This window comes from Phoxinus phoxinus (assembly GCF_949152265.1).
Source record: "Phoxinus phoxinus genome assembly, chromosome: 15".
In the NCBI taxonomy this organism is placed as follows: domain Eukaryota; kingdom Metazoa; phylum Chordata; class Actinopteri; order Cypriniformes; family Leuciscidae; genus Phoxinus; species Phoxinus phoxinus.
Window position 1 is genome coordinate 14568562 of NC_136890.1, and position 19928 is coordinate 14588489.

Here is a 19928-nt window from a genome sequence, read left to right on the forward strand (position 1 = left end):
CACGAGTTAATCAGAGTCGCTTCTTATTATTTCAAACTTGCAAATGTTACAAAAAGTCCAACAGGATTGTCAATTCCGCTCTCGGAAATGGTTTAGGAGTCGTTGCGTAATGACAGAATGACAGAGACCAGCCATCAGGACACTGACCGCTGCAGAGGAGGGAGATTCGACAGGAACATTCACTTTAAACAGTAAGATTCACTGCATTTCAGTTATTTTTTATTCTTTTTTATTTTGTATGTTCACATAAAAGCACATTAGTGTCTTCAATGTATGAACATTCATGGTAAAATCCTAATTTGTCGGCAATGAGAATGTTTTTACAGTTTTCATGGTCTTTTAAGAATTAGCTTGATGGCTTTTCTATTCGGTTTTGTGTATTTTGACTGATAATGAATCTCTGAAACACAGAAGTCCTTTCATTCTGATGTGTTTGTGATGGATGAAGTTCAGATAGTTTGTCAGTCTAGAGGTTAATATTCAACTGTTTCATTGCATAACCTTGTAACTCTTGTGTTTAGTACATTCAGTCGCTTTACTTTTGATATATTTATATGTTGGGACAAAAGTCATTAAATTAGAGAAATACATTTCATTTAAATTGTAATTATTTGATGTAACAACTTTATCCAGCCTTATTCCTCAGACATGGAATCTGTATCATATGACCGGTTTACCACTCCTGAGGCAGAAATTAATAACACTGGACACAAATTTATACATGTATCAGGTGAGAAAGATGTTTTTTTTAAGGAATGTTTTTCTAAATTGTGCTTTGTAGAAAATATTGAATCAAAGTTGAGAACAAATCTATCTTGCCACCTTACTAAGAAAGACTAACATTTCAAATACCCAGAAAAGAGGGTGAAATACCACGGTATTTGCTAAATAAATATATTGACACTCCATGATAACCCAGCTAACAAGAAACTTTCTCGGATCTTTGGCTAACGTTCTGGCAAGATTCTCTCAAAGTTATGAACAAACATTAACAATTGAATGTATTTTCAAAGTGGTCTTTAATAACATTAGCACAAAAAAACATTATTTATAAATCTTTCATGGAATGTTCTTACTTGGACTTTATAACTTACTATTTGTTTAAGGTTCAGAGAACATTTAAACGTAAGTTTTGCAAAGTTATAAAATAGAACATTCCCTTAATGTTTTCTCTAACGTTCGCATAACCAAGAAGAAGAAAAAACACATTTAAAATTGGACGTTTTGAATGTTCTGAGAACATTCAGAAATAACGTTTTCATAACTTAATGGGAATGTTAGCAAAACATTCTTAGAACATATATTTGTTCAGAATGTAGTTTTATTTACAGTCTGTGTTTGTTTCATATTCTTGTGTTATAACTTTAATTCTTTCCTAAAGGTATACAAAACAGAAAGATGTACATAATATATGGCGTCCTCGTCCTCTATGTGTTTATACTGACACTGGCTGTAGGAATTAAAAGTATGTTGTGAGCATTTTACTTCCACACTAATTTGTTTATGTCAAATTTAACAAAACCTATTGGATGTCACTGCATGTTTTTTATTTATTTATTATTAAAGTGTTTGATTTTGATTATGATTTTTAAAAGTCTCTCAGGTCAGCCAAGACGTCGCTGATGTTAGACTTTCTGTGGAGTCTCTCGTTGTCTCCATTAAAAAAGGCTCTGAAACTCTGCAATTTGGTAAATAAAGAACCGCTTTTATGTCTTGTTTATGCATATACTAACAATGCCTGTAATATTAATTTGTTGTAATTTTTGAATTTTTATAATTCCACCCAGAAAATGCTCATTTCTCCGAGCTTATGATGCTCGAGCATGTGATCCCGGTGCAAGGTGAGGCTCCTCATGACAGTGGGGTCCAAAAGTCAGAGACCACTATTGAGAATACTTTGAATCTGTACTTTGCATTTATATAATTGAATGCTAATGCTAATACATCACCAGCATAACAATTTGAGTAAAACGTTTAATTTCAAAATGAACATGAATTTCGAAATGCCTTAGTATTTGAGAGCGTGATTACAAAAACAAAAATCTCACCATTAAATGAAATGTCTCAAGCACACAATTACAATGTTCTCATTTTATCCTTTTATGTAGCATATATGACAGACTTGCGCTGCACATGTTGCACTTATTTCTATTTTGTTGTTGTTGTTTTTTTTTCAAGAGTTAAATTAGATTATGAATCCCAGATTTTCTATGTGGACTCAGACTTTTGGACTTTTACTCATTAGCAAAATGTTTGAATTGTTTTTATTATATGCATGTTTAACTGTACAGGTCCCTGCCAGGAAGACTGGGTGTTTTATAAAGACTCATGCTACTTTCAGTCTTCAGTAAAGAAGAACTGGCAACTTGCTGAGGACAACTGTATCGAGAAAGGATCACACTTAGTTGTTGTCAACGACTTGGCTGAGCTTGTAAGACAAGAACACGCACAGCATCACAATCATTTGAGTCTTATGTGAGGTTAAATATGAGTATGGTCTCTTTTTAAACCAGGACTTCCTATCTTCAATCGTGAAGACGTCTAACAGCTACTGGATTGGGCTTGTTGAGAAAGAAAAGGAAAAATGGTCCTGGGCAGATGGAACAGACTTTAGTGCTACTGAACAGTAAGAATGAATATAAAATAATGAGAGAAGGTCAATGGGGGAAGAGTGTAAATGCTAATGCTTTTTTTGGATATTACCGATAGCACTTTAGTTTAGGGTCAAATTTTAACTATTAACTAGTTGCTTATATTAGCATGCATATTACTAGGATATTGTCTGTTTATTAGTACTTATAATGCGCATTTTAATGCCTCTTTCTGCATGATCATACATACTTTAATCCTACCCAATACCTAAACTTAACAACTACCTTACTATAGCAGTAAGTAGGAGTTTACTGATGCTAAAGTCATAGTTAATGGTGAGTAATGGACCCTAAACTAAAGGTTGACCAATAAATGGAGTTTGTGTCTCCCAAAAGAAAGAACCAATTGACCCTTCGCAGGGAGCTTGATTGACAGGTGATCTGACCAATCATACTTCGCCATCCGCCATTTTGTCCGACAAAGCAGTCAGGAGAGTTAGTAGATTAACGTAGAGGATTTGAACTTGAAAAACGGAGTGTACTGACGCCTTTCCGAGGTTAAAACAACATTCCTTCTTATGTTCATTCATGTTTATTTGATGCTATAAATTAACTAGAAGGAAGAGATGATCGGTTCACGAGCAGCTTTAACTGATGTTCTACAACGATCTGTCCGACACATTAAAGAGCCACAAAACGGTATATATGGTTTACATTTTTTTTAACAAATGACCAAATTTGAAAGGTGAGACTTTGTTTAATATCAAAAGTAACCTGGTCTGTCCTGTCTGTCGGCACGTTGTCAGTGTCCTCTCTGCTCTGCAATGTATTTTTGAGAACATAGTGTGGCGTGAGAGCGGCGTAGCTTGTCGGACAGTAACTAAGGGGGGCGGGTCTTTGCGAACGGTCAAATTGATCTGCTTGAAACGAGTCATCACTCATCAGTAATTCCAGTCTTATGTCCTGCACGAACGTATGTAGGTGTGTAACAAGTCCTGTTCCCATCTATATATATATACTTATTGCAAAAACTAGGTACCAACCCTAAACCTAAACTTAACCCATATAGTTAAGTAATTATATTGCCAGTACTTTCTTGGGTAAGTACATAAGTACACAATAAATTGTAACCATAAACGTGCATAATGACAGCCTAAGGTCTTCATTGGCTGCCCGTGAATGTCTACTTTGTCCGGCCCTCTAATGGCGCTTTTCCACTGCATGGTACGGCTCGGTTCGGCTCGGTACGGTTCGATTCAGCGCGGTACGGTTCGGCTCGCTTTGCTTTTCCACTGCGTGGTACGACTTGACTCGGTACGGCACGGTTCGGTTCGCTTTAGCTCGGTTGCTTTTCCACTGCAGTTAGTACCGCTTCAAAGTGGGTGGGACTGATCGTTATTGTAGGTCCGGTGGTAGCCGTGTGCGGCTAAGAGCTGTGCTACTTCCGCTCCTCGGCAACCAACGAGAGGAACGTCTGCACCTCGTCCACTGACCACGATTCAGCCATTTCTTGTTTGTTTGTTTTTAACTTTTTTTTGTCAAGTAAATACTCTAAAAACAGGTGCTACTGCGTTGGCTGTTGTCTGGCTATTTAAATCTAGCGGGTTTAGTGTCTCCTATCGCAAATACAATGACGCTGAAGTGACGATTCTGTCTGACCAATCAGTGATCTGCAGTGTTTTCACATCACGTTTAGTATCGATACTGTACGCTTGGAACCTCAACAGAGGTGGTACCATTTAAAGCGAGCCGAAGCGAGCCGTTCCGTACCGTACTATGCAGTGGAAATGCGCCATAAGTGAGCCGTACCGAACTGAGCCGTACCATACCATGCAGTGGAAAAGCGCCAAAGCGTGCCGTGCCGTACCGAACCGTACCGTACCATGCAGTGGAAAAGCGCCATAACACTGTAGTTGTAGCTTGGTTTGTGTTGACATGTCAACAAGACGCTGTTTTTTGTTTTGTTTTTGCGACGCGATGCGAAAGCAAACCCACTTTGCAGGCACTTCTAAAGGACGGGTACTCGAGCTCGAATTGATATGGTAAAACTGACGCCATCGTTACTGTTCATATCACTGTGTTTACAAGTGCTAAAATTCAGATATGCTAATGGGTGTTTCATTTCCGCCACACGCTATAAACGGTAGACAATCACAACAAACTGGGCCATCTGACCAATCAGAGCAGAGTAAACTCTCGAGAAGGAGGGGTTTAGAGAGACCAAATCCTTTATCAAACCGTTTCAGACACTGTGAGTAAAGAGGTGATGCTGCAATGTATATTATGAGGAAAATAAAGTGTGTAGGAGACCTCCAAAACAAAATTAGGAACCTTTAAAATAGTATAATTGTGGCACTTTAACTCTTGATGTCTATTTCAGCCACTGGGATGCAGGTCAACCAGATGACTGGGATGTACGTGTAAATGGTGAGGACTGTGGGCAGCTCCACTCTCGGAAAACTTTGGAGAAACGGAGGCTGTGGAACGATGCGGACTGTACGCTCTCTTTTCCTTACTTCTGTGAGAGCAAACCCAAGAGCCACTGATAAATAAATAACCTCAAACACAGCAAAAAGTCTTAAGCTCCTTAAGCAACTTTTTTGCCTCTTTTCCAGTAAAAATATTTTAACATCCTTATCGAAGGTGCAGGATTGTAGAGAATAGGCTTATGAAAGTTGAATTGAAGTTTTCTGCAAATAGTTTAGATTTTCTTCATTTAAGCACAGACGTTAGACCATTTTTGTTGGATTTGTGCGTAAAATTACCAATTGGGGTAAGATTAATAAACATCACTTTAAGATAAATGATCTATGAACTTATTATTATCTATTATTATACTATTAATATCTAAGGAAATGTTGCTTCCCAAGTGAATTTAAGTATGTTAAGGTGCTTTTATTTGAAAGACTGAAGATTATTATTTTTTCAGTGCATACTACATAATGTAAAATATCATTATTTTAAAAATGAATATGACAGTCCACTAGTATCCATGCAGGATTACAACTAGAAAACTGTTTGTTTGTTTGCTTGTTTGTTTTTGGAGTGTTTTATTTAATTCATAAATTCATATTATGACTTATATTATGACATATAATTTTCTTAATCAGTATTTTTGACTTTTTAAACAAGGTAAATTTACTTGAGAAGCAATTGATTATACTACTTATTTTCAGAGAATATATAAGAAGTTTTTATTTACCGGTAGTTTTTTTGGCATAAACCTTATAAAACAAGAATAACTGCCAAATGGGAAGAAAAATTAATCGAATTCTTATGAACATATAGGCCTATCCTCTAAAAACAATTCTTAATATATAATACTTCATATCTAACTTGGGCAGTTTTACTGGAAAATAGACAAAAATATTAAGAAAAGTATTGTAAATATGATTTTATTTACTTAATTGCATTAATATTCACATACTATTAAATAATCTCTCTGCTATATGAATCAAATATCAATTAGCATGAACACAAAATAAACTGTTACGTGATATACCATTTCTATGTTTAATGAGACTTCAAGGACAGTCTTAAAACTTTATCTAGTGTCACAGGTCATTGGCAGTTTTTACTAGGATAGTTGGCATGATCTGGGTTGTAACCCGCTTGTGCAAAGCATTCGGCTGCTTTTCTGTCACATTCACAGATGAACATCTCACAGGGGCGATTCTTGTCGGCTGCAAGAGACAAAAATAAATAAAAAACAGCGTTCCAGTTCAGTTCAGGTCTCAATTACTAACAGAGCTTTCAGAGAGAGTTCTTTAGTTTGTCCCACTGAACTTCCCTAACATTCTTTCTCAGAGTTATGAACAAACATTCTAACAGTAACGTTCAAATTTATCTGGTCTTTAATAAAAAACATTATCTACGTCTGTCATGATACATTTTAGTATCTAACATTTTTAAATGTTACTACTTGTTTCATAATGTTCAGAGAACATTCAAAAGCAACATTCCCATGTTTGTAAAAATGGAATTTTAACATTCGCATAACCAAAAGAAAAGGGGAAAAAAACCTGACAGAACATCAGAAAAAAAAACAAAAAAACGTTTTCATAACATAATGGGAAGGAACATTGGCAAAATGTTCTTTTATAAAAAAAAATGGTTAGCTTGGGACTTACCATTGCAGCTGATTTTCTTTGCCGGTTTGTCGCATGAGAATGCATATACTTCAGTATAGGGGTTGTCTAAGATACCCCAGCAGTCATCATGCTGCCATGAGTCCGAATAACACTGATCATGCACCTGACAGCACCTAGAGAGGAATAGAGAAAGCAGTGCGTATCTTTATAAAGTTAGTCGCCCTTCCTTTTTGATTAATAGTTGTATTTTAAAAGATTTGCTACTTGCCTGCTGTGGAAAACAAAACAATACATCACCTAATTAACATTCATGAGCCAAGTTGATAAGTATACCAATCCAAACTTTTTCTGAAAAGCTCCTTTAGAAGGTAATGTTCAATTGCTTAACTGTAATACATTCTTGTCATCAAATGCTCTCAACAGAATTAGCAATGCACTGATTTTTTACTGCCTGCTAAAATAAAATCAACCTGAAATCAAAATGAACAATTCTTGTTTTTTATGGAATATGCTATTGCAGTATGTATTATGAATGATTTATTCGTGCACATTTTTTTATTTTTTTATTCATGTGCCTTCATAATCTTTGACTAAAATAACTTCCGCCTTCCTCTTGCAGCTCTGATGGCGTGTTTACTGGTGGGTGCGGGACAACCTGTCACTCACATGACATCACAGCAATAGCAAACCAAAATCATCCAATCAATTCCTGATGGACAAAATCAAGTCCCGCCCTACATTATTACTTGTGCGAGAAGCCGTTTCACTCGGATATGTCGCAAATTAGTAAAGTAAAGATTATCGCATTCGCAACTTCGGTTTCACGCTGACTTTAATTTGTGCATTGTGCATTTTTCGGTATTTGTTCATTAAACTTTTCAGTCTGAGCAGGCTGAAGGGTGACAGACAAAACTGTCTCGGAAAGTGTTGTTTTAATCTGACCTGTCCAGTTCATCCACCGGGTTGCCCGAGCCTCCTTTGCCGCAGTAGCATCCGTAGTCCGCGTAATCCAGTGCAGGCCAGCTATCGGGGATGGTACAGAGGATCATGGACCTGAACTGCCACAGCGCACGGTAGTCTACAGTCGCCAGAACTGTTAAACAATGATAGTTTATCGTTATAAGAAGGTGTATAGCAATTTTATATTTATATTCACATCCAGCAATTTGTCTCCTCCTAGTGAACTAGAGGGAGTGTCAGATGGTCAAATGTAACAATCAATTTTACCAATTAGTTTCTTAACCAGTTACATTTTAAAATAATTATTTTTAGAAATACATTTCATAACCACTCTCTTGGTGTCTATCTTGTTTTCTGTCAGTATTACATTCTACCTGCTTAGTGACAAAAAAGTACCATAGTGGTAAAAAAAAAAGAAGAGTTGCTGCCACAGTCAACTTGGATGTTTAAGTAATTTCAACTTAAATTACATTAAACTGAATTTAAACATGAGTTGAATCTTCTATAACTTGAAAATTGCTTCACTTATTTTAATGAGTTAAAGCAATGTAAAAACATATGTTGTCATAACTTATTGATCATATAATTTTTGAAGGTAAGAAGTCTAATTATTTTTGACTGACTATAGTGCAATTATTTGACTGACTAATTAGTACATTTCTATTTTTCAAATAATTAAAAAATCTATATATCAGATATATTTATTAAATATTTGCCTTGCATAAGAGAAATGATTGAAACAATAAGCTCCTGTACAGTAGTTGAATAGTAAATCACATTTAAAGTATATACTCACAGGCTGGCAGACTCACACTAAGGACCACGAGTGACAGAAAGGTGTGCATGGTGAAGACCATATGAACAGGTGTTTGTTGCTGATTATTTATAGAACTTATTATAACCTTGACGGGCAGAGCTCACTGATAAGCCAACTTTGTGAATATTGAGAACATGTGAGATATGTTAATATACAGTCTTATCATACAAAAAATATACTTTCACGCACGCACACAAAAGCACAAACACACAGTTTGTTGTTGAGATATTTACCGCTTTGTGCAAGTTGATTGTGTTTATTCACACTGTGTGTGTGTGTGTGTGTGTGTGTGTGCGTGTGTGTGTGTGTGTGTTTTGTTCTTTGGGAACATGAGCATGTGTTGGCAATTTGAACAGCTGGTACAAGAATTCAGTTTTCTCGAAAAAGTATGAGAATTTCATAAAACCCTGGAAAAAGTTGCGAAACGCTTGAGGACATGCAAAACAGCTGTCAGCACACAAAAGGTTTTTTGACCAAATAAGAATAATGTTGTTATTGTTGCATTGTTATATGCATATGCATATTTCACTGATTGCAGCCTATTTTGTTGCGGTAAAGGATTGTGAGAGTGACCATGAATGCAACAAGAGCAGTGATAAATCTGCTGATCGCTCTGGATGCTGAACCGCACACACTCCAGGGCAGATGATAATAAAATAAGAATGGAACATTTTAGTTTTTTTATGGAATTTTCAGTATTATAAATGATTTATCAGTGCACATCTCTTGCAGCAACATCTTTTCTCTTTGATGACATGTTAAGTGGCGCAAGGGCAGGGCAACCTGTCACTCACATGACATCACAGCAATAGCAAACCACAATGATCTAATCAGTTCCTGATGGACAAAACTAGTCCCGCCCTACATTTTTTCTTGTTCGAGATGCCATTTTACAATAGAAAAGAAAACACTATCGCAACTTATGTCTCATGCCGATGTTAATTTAGATGCTGCTTTGCTTGAACTACTGGTGGAGAAGAAATAGACCAATCTAAGTTTGTGCGATATATTATAATGATACATATTTCTTGCAACCCTACATAAAGCAGGTGTGAAAATGGATGTTTGTTTTTTTTGGCCTTTTAGGAGTCACTGATATGGGATGAAATCCTGGGATTAATTTTCAGTTACCCAGACACGTGATCATTCTGGTAATCTTATCGCACTGGAAGTCATATGTGTTTATGTAGGGACTGTCAAGCAACGATGTGCAGGACTCAAGGGTATTTGCTTTGACATAGCAGTCATCATGGGTAAAACAACACCTATACCAGGGCATTAGAGAGGGAATATTCTTTATTACAAAATAATTAAAAAAACACTGCACCACATTCCCACAGTAAAATTAACTCACCGGTCAAGCTTCACCACCATAGCCACAAAAGCAGCCATAGTCTGTAAAGTCAAGCAGTGGTGAACTGTTCGGTATTGTGCACTCGATCATGTCTTCAAATTGCAACAGGTTTTTTATACTGTACAGATGTGCTTCAGAGAAGATAATACTGTTAGAGTCAAGTGCTAAATTATATGAAGGTCACAGTGTGGGAAAACACATCAGATATTTTCTCTGCCCATGTGTTCCACTTTTAAATATACAAAGCAGGTTACACTGAAGAACAAGACCATAATGCAGCTCTTGTGTTAATTGCTGTTAAATTGAATTTAAATGAGTTCATTACACTATAAAAGATTATCGTAATTTTAATGGTAAAAGACTGTAAAATGCTATGGTAAAAACATGCTAAGTGGTTAACACTCAGTATATTTCCTCAGCATATAAGGTTGGAAACTGTAATAGGATTATCTAACAGGATTATTTTTTTTACAGTAACATATTTTACAAATGTAAACAAATTAATATTACCGTTTTTGAAAGTGAAAAACAAGCCATCTTATAATTTACAGTGAAGAAAAGAAAAACGTTTTTCATAGTTCCCTTTTCAAATTTGAAGGTTTTTTAACAGTTGTGTACATAAGGGTTTAGTATTACATCCTATATTTTAAATGAATGTTCATTGCATTATTTTACACTTGACTTGACTTTAAATGTTGCTACCATATTTTTTTATTATTACAGTGAAGTCCTGGCAACCACAGCTGCCAGGTTTTAACTGTAAATCACATTTATATATTTTTTTAGATTTACCTTTATTTTAATTGAAACAAAAATCCTTACTATCCTCTAGGATAGATTTCAAATTATGATTTTATAATAGCATATTTTCTGCCCTCTTGAATGGCTCATGCCATGCTGCTGTATATGAGTGATACTAAAGCTGCAGATCAGTGCTTTCCTGCAAACCATCACATTTCAGTTTAGCAGGACTTTCAACATTGTCGCCTGGTAACATCACATCACACAACACGCTCAGAGACAACCCTCATCATGGTTTAGCACTGACCAAATCTGTTGCCATGAAACTTGTGTTGGGATTTTGACTTTTGGGATTTCTGCAGGAGAACCTGCAATCACCTCGAAGCAAAATGTAACAAAGAAAATCATGAATTAAGAAAAACATGATGCATCATACCCTTATATAGACTACGGAATTCTCATATTAAAGCCCAATATGTAATAAAAAAAAATCTGATCCAACAGTGATTTCAAAGTTCAAAGTTCATGGATAATTTGTGTATTATCCATGTAATTAAATAATACACAAATAACGTCTTAGTGTGCAATAATTTTGTGTTGTTTAATTGTAATTCTATTAGCACAATGGTCCATTCATCAACAATTATTTTAGGGTTCATTTTATTCGCAGATATTTCTTAAGCAACGTGATGGGAATGTTCATATTAAATATCAAAAACCTTTTAGTGACATCCCCGGAATCAAGATCTCAAAGATGATCATCACAGATGTCCTTCGAATAATCTAGCAGTGTCTTAGAGTCAAAAACTGAAAAGCCACACACAAAACAATTACACATATCTGCAAGCCTGATAAGAAATGTCTACATTTGCCAAGAAAAATTACATTATGTGTGCAAACTGAAACACTGTAGATACTGGTTTATGGATCAGAAGATGACATTCAGAAACTGATATAAACTCATACAGACACAGTTTTGTGATGTTTGTTAGGTATGGTCCCTTTCTTTGAGAAAGTCGAGAGAATAGGAATAGTGTTGGTCCCACAGTTGGATTGAGATCAGATTGGCTTGTACAGCAGTGTGGTCACATACTTCTTTTTGTAGCGATGTGTCGCACTAAGGACCATTACACCATCCTGTGTGAGGAAAGCAAACACATTTACATGTCAAGTCACCTTTATTTATATAGCACTCCTTACAATACAGATTGTTTCAAACAGCTTTATATGGAAGCTTGTTTCCGCCACAGAATAAAAGATAACAGACTTTTTATCTCACAATTGTGAGTTTACATCTTGCAATTCTGAGATATAAAGTCAGAACTGTGGTATATCAACTTAAACTCGCAATTGTGGCTTTTCTGACTTTATAACACGCAATTCTGACTTTATATCTCCCAATTGCGTGTTATAAAGTCAGAATTGCTAGATGTAAACGCAACTCTGGAAAAAAAGGTCAGAATGGCGAGTTTATTTCTCGCAATCGCTAATTTATATCTCACAATTCTGACTTTATATCTCCAAATTGTGTTACAAAGTCACAATTGCGTGTTATAAAGTCAGAATTGTGATATATAAACTCAGTCAAGTCTTTTTTTTCTTAGAATTGGATTTAACTGAGCAACTGAGATAAAAAGTCAGAATTGTGATCTGTGAAAATTACCTTTTTTATTTTCTACTCTGTGGCGGAAACAAGCTTCCATAGTTTTACGGTGATAAACAGGAAAACAACGATTCAATGATGCATACACAACTCAGTTCTGCTGTAAAGACACGTCAGTGACATCAAGTGAAAGATACTGGTCATCTCTACAGTAGTAAAAATAGAAATGCTTAAAGGGATAGTTTACCTAAAAATTTAAATTGTATCATCATTTACTCACCCTTATGTTGTTCCAAACCTGTATGAGTTTCTTTCTTCTGTTGAACATAAAGAAGATATTTTAAACAATGCTGGTAATCAAACAGTTGACGTTAGCCATTGACTTCCATAGTATTTTCTTTCCTACTATGGAAGTCAATGGCTAACGTCAACTGTTAGATTACCAGCATTGTTTAAAATATCTTCTTTGTGTTCAACAGAAGAAAGAAACTTATTCAGGTTAGGAACAACTTAAGGAAGAGCAAATGATGACAGAATTTTCAAATACTCATCAATTATTCACCCTCATGTTTATTTTAAGTCACATCTATTAAAGGAATGATTCTTTTATGGTGCTTTTGTCATTTTTGGAGCCGGTCAGCCTTTCATTGTATAGAAAACAGCAGGACTGTCATTACACTGATGAAAAACAGATTATTTGAGCGAAATGAGGGTGATTAACTGACAAAATATTCATTTTTGGGTGTGGACATTATAAGATAATTTCCTTCTATGAGCATCTTCCTAAAGTGTGTGTGTAGTCTGTTACCGAACCTTGATGGAAAGGGCATACAGGTGGTTGAGCATCACATGGTTTGGTTCAGGCAGCAGGGTTGGGTCACACTGTTCAAAGCAGACATAGGAACATGTTAGGGAAAGTCGCTGCTTTCTAAAACTGCCCACACTCAGCAATTTCCAACCAGAGGCCCTTTATCTTTTCTTATCTCTTTAAGCCCAAAAAGAAACTGCTTTAACTGCAACACTGTATTTACAAAGAATCCGCCTCCTCTCAAGTCACTTGCTGGGTTTCCATACATATGTTTTTGTGTGAGTTAGAAAACCTGAATGATAATACTTGAATATCCATGTTTAAATAGCTGTGTTTAAGTAATAGTAATAGTTTAATGTTATAATATACTGTGTATATCTATATATATCAATGGCAAAAAATGGTAACGTTTTAGTTAAGAAGAAAATACTTTGCAATGGTGTTAACTTATGAATTTGAACATGGTTTGTCTTAAAGCACATTAAAAACACCACATGACATTTAAACAACATCAAAAGCTTGATTTTCACCACAGGGGGACTTTAACATTACTTAACATGAAATAAAAAAATATGAAACATAAAAAATACTTTTAAAGCATTTAATAATCTTAGTCAATGTTAATTCCAGCATTTACTAATGCATTATTGAAATCTAAAGTTGTATCTTTTGATATTATTTAGCTCACATGAACTAACATTGAACAGCTTTATTTTTAATAAATAAAGTTAACAAAGATTTAAAAAATACTGTTACAAATATATTGTTTATTGTTAGTTAATATATTATCTAACAATAACTAATGAAAACCTAACAGTATTACCAAAAAAAATTATATATATATACCATTGCTGATTTTCTATTACTTTTATATATTATTAAAGTATTTATGAATCACATTTATTTAGATATTTTTAGTTTTCATTTAATAGTTCAAGGTTTAGTAATTTTGTAATGGGCTTTTTGTCATTTGTATTAGCTTTTTATTTTATTTATAAATATTTCTGTATAGCTTTCTTTCTTTGCTTTTTTTAATCTAATATTTATATCTTATTTTATTTCAGATTTATTTCAATTACTGATTTTATTCATTACTGAAAAGGATTTTTAATAGTTTAAGTTTTAGTTGCAGTTAACAGCAACTGTTATTGAGGCTTTTGTGACAGCTGGAAAAAAATATGGGCCGGTTAAAAGAAGAGAAATTCTGCGGGAGTGGACATAAAGAGGGATGAAAACAAATTCCCCAGACAATTGGGTTTAGCAGCTTTGTAATTTGACTGGGCGATCACATCTGCGTTCAAGGCGTTGCAGAGCAGAACTTACAGAGATTCCAGTTTCTTTGTTGAGGAGCACCTGCAGGAGGTGAGGAGGGAGTATGGGCGGAGAGCGCAGTCGGTCTTCTGATTTGGATGCGTAGGGATCCTGATGGTACGGGCCGGGTGGAGAGCTGGAGAAGTCTGTCAGAAGACATTTAAGATCAGAACCTGCAGCATATTTTATTTGTGTAACAGTGAAGGGCTTTATATTGATTAAGAGTTACCTGACATGTCGGCACATTTCTCGGAGTCTGTCTTCAGTGCGTCGAAAACCTCAAAGTCTGTTTTCATCACTTTAATGACATTATTCACCACACCTGACTTATTAGTCACAACAGCCTAGAAAAAAATGAAATAATAATTAAACTTGATGAAAGAACAGGTTTCAAAACATGTTGGCTACGCTCACACTGTCGGCCCAAATCCAGTTATTTGCGTATCTGATATCAAATTATTGACTGCCCAGATTGTGCATCGCAACTGTTCAGATCCGATTTGTGTGTCTGTGCCGCTCTTTTGTTTTCCGGAATATCTGCATATACGCCAAAAACAACAACAACCGCAACCTGGAGGGTCTTGCGATACAGATGTTGTCTTATTTACAACATGACAATGTGTAACAACCTTGTTTCTGCAGCGACTTTCAGCAGGTTTCCTATAACATTGTCTGTTTTACGTGGCGTGAGAAAGTCACAGAGCAGGCGAGATCTGATCTGAGGTGCGTTTCCCTAAAGCATCGTTAGCCCGCTATGGTCGCAAGTTCTATTGAACTCTATTGGTAACGCCGAAACTTGCAACCATAGTTGGCTTTGGGAAACGCACCCCAGAGCGGTCAGACTGAAACGGATTTACAGAAATGCGATTTGAATAGGATTTCAAACCATATATGAATTTTAGCTCGAAACTCGAATATATATATATATATATATATATATATATATATTTATTTATTTTTTGTCGTTTACACTTGCTAAATCTGATCGGATTTTAATCGGATAAGCACAAAAATTGGACTTGGACTGACAGTCTGAATGATGTTGTTGTTGTAAATGAGGATTATCAAATAATTGAAAACATTCAGAGGCTCAATCTCACCTCTTTGGGGTCTAATATCCAGTGTCCATCCACATAGAACTTATACTGGTGTTCTCCTTCAGGCAGGTCAAGTATTGCCACAAAATTATTATGACTGTTAAAAGAGAAAGAGAACAAAACTATAAGGCAAAGCAATTGGAAGCTTTCAGGTTTGCGTTTCAACTCGCTGTCGGAGAGATGAGAGTGCGAGAAAGCGCAGTTCCTATTGTGTTCTGTGTTGTGTTCCTATCTTTTCTGCAGAAAATGAGTATTGGATGCATTTAAGATATTTCAGTATCGATATGTAGCAAAAAATCTTTATTTTCGACAACACTGCATTGCACTAAGTTTATTATTTCAGAAGCCTTTTTTAAAGACTACAATTGAAAAATGTATATTACCAGTATATATAAAAATTAAACCTCTGCGTTACACGCCACTGCTCAAAATCCACCCGCACTTGGCGGGTCTTAACGTCAAGCCCTGGTTGTTGCTACATTAAATAATTTATTTCCCGAACATAAAAATCTTACTTACCCCAAACTTTTCAACAGTAGTGTGCATTAATTCTTATATAACTTTTGCTTTATTTCAGCTTGTCACTTTTACAGTTGTTTTGGGGTGTGAATACTGGTCTCATGATTTAATTCGATTACGATTATCATGTCGACGATTCGATTCGATATCACGATGCATTGCATTTGCAATACTACCACACATGGCTCCATTTTTTGTCACTGAATACAAACAGTCAGATATAGGATTTTTTTTAATCTGCTCCAAGAAAAGTACACTTTATGAATGTAGTCAAACAAAACTTAAGCTTTAACACAGCAGACGACAGGAGCATTTATAACTAATAAACACCAGTAAATAAGAAACATGCATGAAACTGTCAAGTAGTGTACTTAAGTACGCTCACACACATGCAACATTCCTTTAAATTAATTTTAATAATTGCATTTATCTTTTAATTCCCCCCTGCTCTCTGTGAGTATCCGAACAGACCTACTACTGAGGTCCAGCTGGCTTAAAGCACCTCGAAGAACATTCAGCTCTATGATTTTTAGGATGATGTAGATACCTCCTGCTGTGTTTCTTGTGTAACACAGTCTACCATGTCACGCTAATGATCTAATGGTCTGTCAGCACTCACCTCTTAGTCAAGGGAATTTTGCTGGCCCAGTTGTTGAAGGAGCCAGACAAGAAAATCTCTTTCCCTGGACCGCTCCAGCGGAACACAGTGGGCCTTTCCTCAGGTGGGGCTTTAATATCTGATTCCTGATCTTGTCGCCAAGCTAGAAACTCCTAGAAAGACAGAGAGAAAGACTGATGAGGTGTCTACTACAGCAAATAGAGGTAGAGCAGTAAGAAATTAGTTAAGGAACATGTTTTTACAATTAATGTTTCACTGTAAACACACCACCTTGGCATCATCTGCTTGGAAGAGGTCTCCATCCTCCACACTGTCCATCAGGATTTTGGGTCGAGCTCCATCTTTACCACCACGGCTCTCTCGCCTGTTCGTCTTCTCCGCTCCGCTTCTCTCACTGCTGGTGTTGCCCATGCTGCTGCTTATTATCATGCATGTTAAAGTCAGTCACCATGATATCAAAATTGACAATACTTTAGTGAAATATTGTAGTATTTATAATAAATTATTTTATTTATTATCTGTGCACATCATGTTTGATTTCCAATTCAACACTTGCGATTATTACCTGATGTTAAGTCAACAAACTTTAAATTCATGTGCCCTCATAATCTTTAATCAAAATAACTCCCTTTTAGCCACATCTCATCTCTGATTAACATCTCTGTTTACTGGCGGGAGGGCGGGACAACCTGTCACTCACATGACATCACAGCAACGACCCAATCAATTCCCATTGGGGACAAAATACATTTATAGTAGACTGATCCAGTATATTTGGTATATTTCACAGTGTTTTCATATAAATAAATATGTTTCGATGAAAACACATCAAATGGACATTTCTGTGATGTAACGTTATGTGTGTTATCAGGGACTAAATGTCTTAATAGACGCGAGCGAACAAAAGTCACGTTCGTCTCTAACGTTAACGTTACCTGGTAACCATACGCATGCGTTTTAGCACCTGATGGTAAGTCGACGACTGAAAGGTAACGTTACTGTCATTATTTATGAAAGATTGACATGCCACATATGACAAATATATGTCCAAAACAGAAGTATTTTGCTTATAAATGACGTCTAGCTAAAATAAAGTTACAAGGCGCCAAAGGACAGTTTGCACCACACGAGTCGAACAGCAACAACAGACGCTGCCGCCAAAAAATACCTTTACATTAAATAATTCAACATGGGTTTAAAATCCATTAAAACAAGTCTGCACTTAAAGTCGTTTTTATAAACCCCACACTATTCACAAACAATGCATTAGGCCGCTACATGCGATTAAAGAACACTTTGACCGATGTTTACAATTGTTTTGGCAATCATCTAACGTTATTGTATTTTTGTTTAGTTTTATCAGTCTGGAGTAACATAGCCGATTCTACAGTTGAGGAACCTATGAGTACAAAGGACGTAAAAGACTGAGATGTTGTTTCTTTGGTCGTCTTTTTTTACTTTGTTGTTCCTGTTCTTGCGTGCACGTCTCGTCTCGCCTACACCAACGACCGCAGCCTATCGCCGTTTCATCTCGTACTGTGGTAACTTCCCTTATCATTTAAATAACTTAACGTTACCTCTGAAAACTTTATTTGCCCGTAGCCCGCGACTGTTTCTTTTCATAACGCCATTTTCACATTGCCTCACAAAAAGGTTAACTGTTAAGCACACCTCTTCCGCCTGCAGTTCTAGCTCTGTGTATAATCAACCCAGTGAGAGACGACTGGGAGTGTTGTAACAGTATCAGCTCATGTAAAACGTTTTTGGGTTCTACAGAAACGTCCACTTTTGGCATGGCAAGATGTCTTAAAATGTTTTTTCTTCTTCTAACTTTTAAACGTAGACCTATTAGATTAGGCTACCCTTTGACTTTATGAATACAAATAAATGACAGCTTAATGATTGTTTATATTTTTGTGCATTTATTTAAAGACTCCATGTACTTTTTTTTGTCTCTGGTGTTACCTTACTTTATTGGCAATATTAAAGGTTTTTATTAAATATTATTTCTAATTTTTTCAGCATGTAGTCAGAGTTACTGAATAATAATAATATTTAAACAAATAAGGAGATTGTTTGATTTATTTTAATCTGGTTTGTTAAAAGTGTGCACGAATGATGTTAGTTAATTTGCGCAAGGTTCCATATAACAATGAAAATATTTGAAAACCAGTTAAAATCAAGTAATGATGCAATCCTTTAAATCTTAACTTTTGAGTGCAGCACTAGCAGAATTAAATGGATGTAAAATTATTATCATGTCACATGTGACATTGTATTTAATGTGACAGTAAAAAAAAAAGGACAGTGACACAATGAATCACCAATGACATACATAAGACCAAAGATCATTATTCTTCAACTATAATTAAGTAGATGAGACTAAATTGTTACATTTGGCATACAATCTAAACGCATAGCTTTGAATAAAGTTTATCTTTAAATGGGAGTCACTGGTGTTACTGGTGTTACCCATAAGAAAGGTGACAATTTTCATGCAAAATTCATTTTACAAAATGGCCGCTGCAAGGTATCAAACCCCATGTTGTCAATCATGGTATACTAAGTTGTTTAATCCATTTGTATTCTAGATTTTTACAATTCCCCAACAATAAAGTAGGTCATACCAGTGACTTCAACTAAAAGCTTCATATAAAATCATGAGATAAATTACAAAATTTCTGATAACTGAAAAGATCCAGTGGATTTACTATGGGCCTTTCTTCATAGATATTCAGGAAATTGGAAGAAAGAAGTCCAGTGATGTCATCAGTGTGATTTTTATTTCAAAATAAGAGATTTTTGTTTAACGGTAACACCAGTGACACAACTCCAGGGGACCACTACTTTCATTATAAATTTTATAATATTTATTCTGCATTTTCTTTTTTATGTCATTTGCATAATATATTAGATAGTTATGTATACATTATTGTATTTTAACTGGTGTAAAAACCTGTTATTGACCTCAAAATAAAGCATTTTTCCTCTGTACATGACTGTGGGGACAGGCACTTCTGTGGTGCTTGGAATTCGATATAATTAAATTAATAAAACATCCAATATTGCCACTTGATGGCTCAAGAAGGTGTAATTGTTCAAATAACATATTGTTTTATTTTAAAATGTAAGACATTACATTTTAAAACATTTTAAATGTAAATTCTAAAGTTTTTTTTTTTAGTGTAATATTTCTGTAAAGGCTAGGGACAGAAAAATGGACATTTCCATAGAATTGCCCTTTTCTGTTTTGTGTATTTTTAAACTGATATCATTTATACATATTTGTCCGATTATTGTAGTGTAGAAATTGACAACTTGTCCATAAACTACGTAAAAAAGAGCTGTTTAAACTACTTACTCAGGATTGTTACACTAATGGAAAGCGTTTTAAATGTTATGTATGACTTGTGAATT

At 35.4% G+C, this 19928-nt stretch overlaps 3 protein-coding genes across 8 annotated transcripts; 1 reads left to right on the top strand and 2 right to left on the bottom strand.

Annotated features, from left to right (window-relative positions):
• The first annotated feature begins 109 nt into the window (after positions 1-109).
• On the top strand, positions 110-6620 carry asgrl1 (asialoglycoprotein receptor-like 1). Of its 2 annotated transcripts, none has more exons than XM_079636473.1 (8): positions 110-191; positions 647-730; positions 1382-1465; positions 1596-1688; positions 1788-1841; positions 2292-2431; positions 2514-2626; positions 4972-6620. In XM_079636473.1, the coding sequence occupies exons 2-8, from the start codon at positions 649-651 to the stop codon at positions 5135-5137; spliced, it is 732 nt and encodes a 243-aa protein (XP_079492599.1). In that variant the 5' UTR covers positions 110-191; positions 647-648; the 3' UTR covers positions 5138-6620. The 2 variants fall into 2 exon arrangements, with proteins under 2 accessions (XP_079492599.1, XP_079492598.1); XM_079636472.1 differs by having other exon boundaries at positions 115-191; positions 634-730.
• Positions 6140-8502, bottom strand: pla2g1b (phospholipase A2, group IB (pancreas)). Its single transcript, XM_079636475.1, has 4 exons — positions 8439-8502; positions 7625-7775; positions 6722-6855; positions 6140-6274 (listed from the first exon to the last, which is right to left on the bottom strand). Exons 1-4 carry the CDS (start codon positions 8497-8499, stop codon positions 6153-6155), a joined length of 468 nt encoding a protein of 155 aa, XP_079492601.1. The 5' UTR covers positions 8500-8502; the 3' UTR covers positions 6140-6152.
• Positions 8503-9739: 1237 nt separating this feature from the next.
• prkab1b (protein kinase, AMP-activated, beta 1 non-catalytic subunit, b) lies at positions 9740-18319 on the bottom strand. Of its 5 annotated transcripts, none has more exons than XM_079636465.1 (9): positions 17970-18046; positions 17447-17493; positions 16782-16929; positions 16512-16663; positions 15377-15470; positions 14506-14620; positions 14289-14422; positions 12971-13039; positions 11126-11691 (listed from the first exon to the last, which is right to left on the bottom strand). In XM_079636465.1, the coding sequence occupies exons 2-9, from the start codon at positions 17461-17463 to the stop codon at positions 11614-11616; spliced, it is 807 nt and encodes a 268-aa protein (XP_079492591.1). In that variant the 5' UTR covers positions 17464-17493; positions 17970-18046; the 3' UTR covers positions 11126-11613. The 5 variants fall into 5 exon arrangements, with proteins under 5 accessions (XP_079492594.1, XP_079492593.1, XP_079492591.1 ...); XM_079636466.1 differs by having other exon boundaries at positions 17447-17509; XM_079636468.1 differs by lacking the exons at positions 17447-17493; positions 17970-18046 and adding an exon at positions 18089-18319 and having other exon boundaries at positions 9740-11691; positions 16782-16926.
• Positions 18320-19928: the final 1609 nt, after the last annotated feature.